Source organism: Pelophylax lessonae, assembly GCF_965119305.1.
Source record: "Pelophylax lessonae genome assembly, chromosome: 7".
Lineage (NCBI taxonomy): Eukaryota > Metazoa > Chordata > Amphibia > Anura > Ranidae > Pelophylax > Pelophylax lessonae.
This window is the reverse complement of record NC_138774.1, coordinates 123513772-123524237: the sequence shown is the minus strand read 5'-3', so window position 1 is coordinate 123524237 and position 10466 is coordinate 123513772. Positions and strand designations below refer to the sequence as shown.

The following is a 10466-nucleotide window of genomic DNA, read 5'->3' as shown; positions in this document are numbered from 1 at the left end:
TGGTAAAGTATATATTTTTTCTACAGGCAATTCAATTGCCATACATATTCTGACATAACCATTCTTTTTCTTATTAGCATCAAGATTTGGCTCATTCTAACTGCAGTATGATTGGTCTAATTTTTCTCATCGGAAATTCAGGCTGACTTTAGCCATAGTAAATGGGGCAGTTATGATGTATTCTTAAAAAATATATTTAATAGTTTTTGGTAAAATAAACTTCTATCTGGACTTTTAACATGTCTTGGTGCATGGTGTAACAATTTGTCCATGCATTTCTTTGAAACATTGAGTTGTGAACATCTGTTAGCTGAGATAAGTCACGTGTCAAATCTGTTAGATTTGGTTTCCATCTTTTGTGAGCTCATGGAAGGCTATTAATCATATTCTGGAAGTTATGGGTTTTGGTTACCTAGATATTCTGTAATAATAATCTTTGATTACATTTCTCACATTACCTGTGTGATGCATATTATTGAATTTTGTTCCACATTTTGTGTTTGTTACCAGTAATCTTTTGACATTATTCTGCACTGAATTATTTAATAAATATATATATTTTTGCACAAAATTGTATTCCTCTTATCTTCAGGTTAGTGCCACTAAAACAATCCTGTATTTTTGTTGATTTAGGGAAATAAGTTGAGGATCTCCTTACTAACCGATCTTTTTGTTAAAGGGTCAGGTGCCTCCTTTCCCTGTGCGGGCGCATTCTACTAGAGCACTGAGTGCCTCTTGGGCTTTTGGCTATCTGGAATCTGTGGCTCAGGTGTGTAAATCGGCGACCTGGTCATCTGTACATACTTTTACAAAATTCTACAAGGTCGATTTGCTGGCATCCTCGAATGCTTCCTTTGTCCGTAAAGTTTTACAGGCTGCTGTTTGACAAAGAGACAATGTTTGCTCTTTTGTGGGTGAATTTATTGTCTTGGGGTAAGCTCCTGTTCGTGTGTGAGCTTTTTTTTGCCCTGTTGGCTTCGTTCATAGCCTTGGAAATGCATTGTTTTTGGTTGCGTTCTTCCCACCCCTCATGCCTACACTGCTTTGGGACAACCTATTAGTGAAGAAGCATTGAGAGCTGCGTCTGTCAGAGGACATAAGAGAAATTTTCTGTGTCCTCAGAACAGACGCAGCTCCCGCTCCTCTATTTTTGAGGTTGGTTGTGTCTTCTTTCACTGCTTGCTACGAAACGGATTTTAGAGCACAGTGTGTCTGGGGTATTGTCGTGAGGGACAGCCCCTATAGGCGTGTCGAGTGAAAGCTTTTCACTGCCTAGTCTACTCCAGTAGAGGGTGGATTACCCATTAGTGAAGAAGCATTGAGAGCTGCATCTGTCAGAGGACTCAGAGAAAAGGATTTTACGGTAAGTTCTTACAAAAATCTAATTTTTTCTGTTTTGTCCTATTTGTTGTTTGCTTCACAATAAAAAATGCAACATCTTCAAAGTTGTGGGCATGTTCTGTAAATTAAATTATGCAATTCCTCAAACAATCCATGTAAATTCCAGGACGTGAGGCAACAAAACACGAAAAATGCCAAGGGGGCGAATACTTTTGCAGGGAACTCTATCTAAAAACAAATTTAGGGATTTCTTTTTTCTCTCCTCTTTCATGGTCTTGTTTTTTTTTTTTTTTTTTTGCCACCCTAATGGCGTTCTTACACCTCTTATTGCATTCCTTAGAGCAGGGGTTAGCAACCTTTTTCCACTTAAGGGCCGGATTCAATGTATGTGAATGCATGGAGGGGCGCATTCACCTGCTAATAAATGAAGACATCACACAGCCCCCGCACCTCTGGTCCTCTTTACATTACACAGCCCCCGCACCTCTGGCCCTCATTACATTACACAGCCCCCGCACCTCTGGCCCTCTTTACATTACACAGCCCCCTGCACCTATGGACCCCTTTACATTACACAGCCCCCTGCACCTCTGGCCCCCTTTTTATATAGCTCCCACACCTCTGGCCCCCTTTACATTACACAGCCCTCCTGCAATTCTGGCCCCCTTTACATTACACAGCCCTCCTGCAATTCTGGACCCCTTTACATTGCACAGCTCCCCCCCCCCCTACCCCCGAAGCTACTTAAGCTACTACTTGGGCCACTTTATATTTACATTTACAAATGTCCCTGTTTGCTAATGACAGGTGTCCCAGTGTCTGTGCTTTATTAATAAAATGACACTATATACCTCATTTCTAAGTTCTGCTTGATGCTCACATGACCATCCGGCTCTCTCCTCCTACCCTCCCTGCTGACATCAGCAGGGGGAACTCTCAGCCTCTCCCCCTCTAGCTGTCAGATCGTGAGAGTCGGCCAGTCATGTGAGCGGCGCTCAGAAATCTGAAATATAGCGACATTTTATTAATAAAGCACTGGCCCATTGACTGTAAACAAAATTATGTGGCAATGTCCGCAGGGTGGGTGCACGTGAATTCATCACATGCACTGACGGGCCGAACATTTAACGGCGTAGGTTGCCGACCCCTGCCTTAAGAATGTTGAAATGCTGACATGACCCATCCCCTTCAAATTTTTTTTTTTTTAAAGCACATTTTTTTTCCCCTCTTCAAGGCCCCTTTCACACATATGGTCCATTCAGTCCATCAGTTCACGTCGTCAAAATGTATCGGGTTTTTCATCCGGTTTTTCTTACATCCACTACCAATGCAAAAACCGTTAGTCAGTTTACATCCGTTTTTCATCCGATCCGTTTTTTTGACGGATGAAAAATAGGACATTCATCTGTTCAAAAAAACGGACATTGACGGAAGCGGATGAAAACGGATGTTAACGGATGATCATCCGTTGTCATCCGTTTTTCCATAGAGCTGCATTGATATCCGTTTTTCATCCGTCAATGGATGGGATGACAAACGGACATGTGTGTGAAAGGGGCCTGAGACTTTTTACATTATGGTTTTGCATCCCAGGTTTCACCTTCTCTGTTCTGTATTTATTGCTCCATTGGAATGCATTGTGTGATGACTTTAATATGTTTCCATTCCCATTTTCCTAAGTGTTCAATGTTTCAAGGATTTGGTCCCTATTAATGTCTTTTTAGTATTTTGCGCAGTTCAGAAAAGTTGGCCCTATGATTTGCGCTAATTGTGATCATCCTATGATCGCTGAATCCCAAGTTCTCCCGTATTTCCACATCTGTGATCAGATTTGAATTGTTAATTAATAGATTTAATAATGCATTCTTTCTAGTTTAGGAATCCACCAATTGGGACATGAAGTTGTCCTGTAAGACATTAAAGAAATGATGGACCTTTTAATGAGTGAACTGTCCCCTCTGCCCAGTCAATATCGGGATAGTTGAAGTCCCCCCATTATGATGATATTTCCCTACCTCGCTGCCATTTCGAACTGTGATAGGAGGTCCAGCTCCTCCTCCTCCTTCAGGTTGGGGGGCCTGTAACATACCCTTACTTAAAATTTCCCACTTGCTTCTTCCCTTTGAAACTGCTGCCACACAGATTCCACCTTTCCCCCTTGCCTAGTTTACAATGTCACTCCCTCTATTCCACCCATAAATCATTCTTTATATATACACACCCGTCTTCCCTCCCTGTCTCTGTGATACAAGGAATACCCCTGAATATTTGCCAGCCAGTTGTGTGAGCTGTCAAACCATGTTTCTGGTTTTCCCCACAAAGTCTAAATCCTCATTGTGTAACAGCAGCTCCAGTTCCATTTTGTTAGCTAGGCCCCTGGCATTTGTGTATCCCCCAGGATTCCATTTTTTTGGATATATTATCACTAGTGCCTCCACTAGTACCCTCTGTCTTTTGCTCACTGCCAGGCATTGCTTCCTCTGAGCTCCCAAACACCTAGTTTTAAAAAGCCCATCCAACCTCTTGGCCATCTTTTTTTTCCCAACAGATCTGCATCCTCCCTAATTAAAACTGAGTTCCACCAATTTATTTATTTTTTGAAGGTCCAATTCCTGTCATGCCTATCCTGAATGCTGTAGAAAATGGCAGTTGTGTTTTTGATTTTTTTATTTGTACATACCTTTTTTAACTTTTCTTCTGCAGCACTTGCGGCCGCCTAGGCGATTACGTCACTAGGCGATTTGCAAGGGCTCCTGGGATAGCGGCATCATCTATCTCAGGAGTCCTTGCAAATCACCTAGTGACAAAATATCGTGTTATTTCCAGACCGGAAATGACACGAACGGGAGGATCAGGATGTCATGATTGACTAGTTGCTATCACAATGGGGCAGGAACTTCCACCAACACCGCCATTGTTATGGCATCTGCAGGGAAGACGGAGAGCTGCTCAGTGTGCAGGCGTGAGATCGGGAGGTGCATGCTGGGTAGCCAATGAAAGACAATAAAGCGGGTGCGCTGCTATGGTAAACCTAAGCCACACCTAAAAATTGAGCTGTGGCTCCCACTTATTCAAGTACTCGTATGCTTGTTCAATAGAATGTGTATAATATGGTGGTACTCATATGCTTGTTCAATACAATGTGTATAATATGGTGGTGCTCTATTCAGGTGTTATTACATCATGTAAAGCGTCTATAGGGAAGATCACACAAAAAGGTATATAAAAAATGAATATATAATGAAAAAATATAAATAAAATCAATCTAAAATCTCATAAAAAGTGTATCTTCTATTTCCATGTGCAAATTTTTTTTTATGGTAAACATTTTTCACATATTGGTTTGTATTATTGCACATGGAAATAGAAGATACACTTTTTATGACATTTTAGATTTTATTTATATATATATATATATATATATATATTTTTTTTTTAACTATTTGAGTGATCTTCTCCATAGTGGCTTTGCATGATGTAATAGCGCACCACCTTATTCTACACATGCTGGGTAGCCAACTGCATCGAATCCTGGGAATCAATAGAAGAGTGCTTCAGATGCCCACAGATATCATGAAACCTGCCTGCTTCCAAGATCTGGTTAGTCTTCAAATATTTGAACACAAACTACAGGGTTTACATATAGGCCATGTTCTAAATATTGCTAGATATGTTTAAACAAGTAAAGAAGTATTTGGGGGACTGTTACTTTGCTTTAAGGTGTAGCCCCTCCCTACTAAACAGCTGGTAACCGACAAAGTCAGCCCAGTTCTCAAGGAACCCAAAACCCTCCTTCCTACACCAGTTCCTCAGCCACTTGTTCAGTTCCCTAAGCTTCTGCTGCCTCTCTGGTGTGGCTCAAGGCACTGGTTAGTATTTCTAAAAAAAAAACACCTTGAAGGTCTTTCTCTTCAATCTATTCCCTAAGGCCTCTTGCACACTGCAGCTTGAAAAAGCTCAGTACAGCTTTTTTTTTTACTGTGATAAAATGCAGCCTATTAATTGTAATGTGCCTATGCACACAAGTGCGTAAACAAGCGCCGTGCATTCTTCAGTTAAAAAAAAAAATAGAAAAATCTTTTTTGGTCAGTAATTTACGCCTCATGCGCGCAAATGTCCATTTACATATTGTGCAGAACAACAGGGCGAGAATATGTTTTTGGGCAAAAATGCGTGTGCATGCGAACTGCTCAAACGCAAGTACACGAAAATGCAAAAACAGGAGTATCGTGCAAGATGCCTTAATCCCTGAAATCATTTTTTTAGGACACTTCACCTTCCTCTTAAGCTGGATACACACTATACAACTTTTGTTGCTTGATTTCCTTTAGATTTACCTTCAACTATGTAGGGCAAGAGCCTGCCTGATTGCATACAAATTGAAAGAGTTTAGGTTTGTCCTCGTATTATATGGTTTTGGTAAATCTAAAGGAAAAAATCTAAAGAAAGTTGTATAGTGTGTATCCAGCTTAACTTTGTTATTGGTACCAACTTGTACAATGACAGTTGGGTCCTCCAGTTGTCCTTAGAAAATGAACACTTCTTCTCTAGGATTGTGAGATGCTGCTGGAGACTTGGCAGTTGGAACCTTAACCGCTTGCCGCCCGCCCGCCGTCATATTACGGCGGAGCGGTGCGACCATTGTTCTGGGCCACCGTCATATGATGGCGGCACTTTCAGCAGGGCAGGCGCGCGATTGTGTGCGCGCCGCCCTGCACTGCCGGTGTCGGGGTGTCCCCGGGACACAGCCCGTCACCGGCAGGGGGGAAACAGCCAATGGGCATGGCTGTTTCCCACGTGATCGGCTGTGTTCCAGTGACACAGCCGATCACAAAAGAGGCGTGCAGGAGAAGACTGCGCGATCGGGAGCGCGCAGCGCGGTCATGTCGGTGGCGCTGTGTTCCCTAGGAACACAGCTGTCACCGGCAGTAGTAAACAGTCACTGACAGTAACTGTTTACTATGTGATCGGCTGTGAATCCATTCACAGCCGAGAAATTGACACCCATAAGGCTACGTTCACATGTGAGCGTAGCGATCGCAGGCAGAATCACAGCGATTCTGCCTGCGATCCGGAAATCATTGTAAATTTGCGGGGCGCCTGTTCGTTGCCCGTGATTTGCAATAGCACCCCAAACGCTGTGCGATGTTGCCGCGATTTCTGCCTGCCGAATCGCAGTAACATCGCGCAAACAACGCATGCCGCCCAAAAAAGGTACAAGAGTTTCTTTGGGGCGTCATGCGTTGTTTGCGCGATGTTACCGCGATTCGCGGCAGAAATCGCGGCAACATCGCACAGCGTTTGGGGTGCTATTGCAAATCACGGGCAACGCACAGGCGCCCCGCGATTTGCAATGATTTCCGGATCGCGGGCAGAATCGCGGTGATTCTGCCCATGATCGCTACGCTCACATGTGGACATAGCCTAAAGTGCACCTGTCATCAGCGACTGCCATCAGTACCGCCGTGCACCGTCACCTGTCACCCCATCAGTCATCGTCACCCCATCAGTCATCGTCACCTGTCACCCCATCAGTGATCGTCGCCTCTCACCCCATCAGTGATCGTCGCCTCTCACCCCATCAGTGATCGTCGCCTCTCACCCCATCAGTCATCGTCACCTGTCACCCCATCAGTCATCGTCACCTGTCAACGATGTATTTTGGGGTGCAATTTTTGCTATATACATGCAACCACTTACCGACCGCCTAACGACTATATACGTCGGCCATTAAAAGCTAAATACTGGGGTTATGGCAGCAGATGGCCCCCATAACCCCGGTATTTTTTTAAACAGCGGGTGGTTGGCTTTCAGATAAGGGTGGTCCCAGTGGCGGATTTCCCGCGGAATTACCCTTACGGTGCAGGGGAAGAGGTGCCCCCCTCCTGCCGCGTCCCAGAGGTTTTCCCAGCTTACCGGACCTGCCGGCAGCAGGGAAAACTATCCGGTCCCGGATCCTCACTCGACTCTATGGTCTTGGAGGACCGGAGCTACGTCAAAAGTCGTTGCCTAGCAACCGGTTTAAAGGGCCGTTTTTTTTTTTTTTTTTTTTTTTAGTGTAGTTGTGAGGTGTGAGGTCTTTTTGACCCCAGATCTCACAATAAAGAGGACCTGTCATGCCTATTTCTATTACAAGGGATGTTTACATTCCTTGTAATAGGAATAAAAATGATCAAAACATTTTTTTTAAACTGTGTGAAATAAAAAAAAAAAATAAAATTAAAGAGTAAAAAAAAAAAATGAAAGCGCCCTGTCCCCTTTAGCTCGCGCGCAGAAGTGCATGCATACGCAAGTCCCGCCCACATATGTAAACTGTGTTCAAACCACACATGTGAGGTATCGCCGCGATCGTTAGAGCGAGAGCAATAATTTGAGCCCTAGACCTCCTCTAACTCTAAGCTAGTATATTAAAAAAGAATAGCGCACACATGCAAAAGAAATTACTACCAAATTTGAAGACAATCCATAAATAAAAATTGGGATTTGGCCCCACCATATGGCCATATAGTGCTCAAGCCCACCACTTCGTCAAAGTACCCCATTATCAGTGGGTGTTTTTTTTTTGTTTTTTTTTCCTACACTATCCATGAAAAAGAGATGAATCCAGCCTTTCTAACCCTTGGAGATAATACTCCTTGCTGGGAAAGATGTGCAAATGCACTACAGGGGACTCCTCCTATATCCACTTGATAGTGGACACTGATAGAGTACAGGTGTGTGGGGGGGGGGGTGGGGTAGATTGCTCAACCTCAGTAGTCTGGTCAGACCGAATACATAATAAACAAGCAAAAAATTTGGGGGAGCATACCCATGTATTTCTAAAGCTGGTGCAGCTATGAACCAAAAGACATGTATATTAAAAAAGAATAGCGCACACATGCAAAAGAAATTACTACCAAATTTGAAGACAATCCATAAATAAAAATGGGGATTTGGTCCCACCATATGGCCATACAGTGCTCAAGCCCACCACTACGTCAAAGTACCCCATTATCACTCTAAGCTAGTAACCTGTAGAAAATTTTAAAATGTTGCCTATGGGGATTTTTAAGTACCAATGTTTGGCGCAATTCCGTGAGCGTGCGCAATTTTGAAGCATGACATGTTGGGTATCTAATTACTCGGCGTAACATTATCTTTCACATTGTGGAAAAAAATTGGGCTAAATTTACTGTTTTCTTATATTTTAATTCAGAAAAGTGAATAGTTTTCAAAAAAATTGCATTTGGAAGACTGCTGCACAAATATGGTGTGATAAAAAATATTACAACAATCTCCATTTTATTCTCTAGGGTCTCTGCTAAAAAAAAATATATAATGTTTGGGGGTTCTAAGTAGTTTTCTAGCAAAAAAAAATGATTTTAGCTTGTAAACACCAAGTGTCAAAAATAGGCCCAGTCTTAAAGTGGATAAATGGACAACTTTGTGTAAAGTGCTACTTGGATGTTAGGACTCTGTATTTGGCTAGGCTGTGTTACAAATGTTACACATGTGGTATCGCCATACTCAGGAGGAATAGCAGACTGTATTTTGGGGTGCAATTTTTGCTATGTACATGCTATGTGTTGGAAAATATTTCAGAAATGGACAACTTTGTGTAAAAAAAATGCATTTTCATTTTCTTTCCACATTTTCCAAAAACTTGTGGAAAAAAATGACACGTTCAAAAGACTCATTATGCCTCAAAAATTATACGTTGGGGTGTTTGCTTTCCAAAATGGGGTCATTTTATGGGGGTTTCCATTGTCCTGGTGCTCCAGGACCTTCAAAAGTGCGATAGGTTGTCAGAAAATTATATGTGTAATTTATGCTCCTAGAATGCCGGACGGTGTTACTTGGATGTTAGGCCTCTGTATGTGGCCAGGCTGGGAAAAAGTCTCACACATGTGGTATCGCCATACTCAGGAGGAGTAGTAGAATGTGTTTTGGGGTGTAGTTCCAAGTATACATATGCTGTGTGAGAGAAATTACCTGTTAATACGTCAATTTGTAAAAAAAAAAAAAAAAAAAAATCTTCATTTTGCAAAGAGTTGTGGGAAAAAATTACAACTTCAAAAAACTCACCATGCCCCTCATTAAATACCTTGGAATGTCTACTTTCCAAAAAGGGGTCATTTGGGGGGTATTTGTACTTTCCTGACCTTTAGTGTCTCAAGAAATGAGATAGGCCTTCAGTACATCAGGTGTGATCAAGTGTGATCAATTTTCAATGAATAGCACCATAGCTTGTGGACTCTATAACTTTCACAAAGACCAAATAATATACACTTATTTGGGTTATTTTTACCAAAGATAAGTAGCAGTATAAATTTTGGCCAAAATTTGTGAAGAAAAATTACTAATTTGCAAAATTTTATGACAGAAACAAAGAAAAATGTGTTTTTTCACGATATTTTCAGTATTTTTTTATTTATAGCACAAAAAATAAAAAACCCAGTAGTGATTAAATACCATCAAAAGAAAGCTCTATTTGTGTGAAGAAAAGGACACATTTTTTATGGGTACAGTGTTGCATGACTGAGTAATTGTCATTCAAAGTGTGAGAGCGCTGAAAGCTGAAAATCAGTCTGGGCAGGAAGGGGGTGAAAGTGCACTGTAGGCAAGTGGTTAAAGTTTATATTGGTGCAGTACCATTTTTGTGTATGAGGGAGGGTCCACTTTAGTTTTGTAAAGCGACAACCAGGAGTAAATGTGTATTTTAGGTGTTGATGTTTTATGATATATTATAACCAGATTACTTTATTGTTGTAGGAACGCAGAGAAGCGACTTTACGACGTACTCTTGAGCGCAATAGCCAGTTAGATCAAAGGCAAAAACGATGGTCATGGGGCGGCGCGGGAGACGTAGATAAACCTAGTAAGTATAGTTTTTTTTATTTCTCTTTCCCCCATCTTTTGTCTGAATATGTAAGAAGCATTGTGATAAAGTGGCATACAAATTCTGTACTACATCCCATTTTTAATACCCCACAAAAAATAAAAAAATAAATACTGGTGCTTTTCTGGTGCTACAAATAGATATACAGCATAAGAATACATTGTAAAAATGTTCCTTTTATTGTAAAAAGCTGGAATGCAAAATTGGAGAATGAAATCGGTATGTTCTCCCACATTCCTGACACGCC

General features: G+C 41.7%; 1 protein-coding gene across 1 annotated transcript in view; it reads left to right on the top strand.

Moving 5' to 3' along the window:
* The window catches only part of MAP7D3 (MAP7 domain containing 3), a gene marked incomplete at both ends in the record, with an annotated part of 267062 nt that overhangs the window by 91826 nt on the left and 164770 nt on the right, over positions 1-10466 (top strand). The window contains 1 exon segment of the mRNA XM_082264163.1: positions 10093-10198. Coding sequence (XP_082120289.1) covers positions 10093-10198 — 106 coding nt within the window.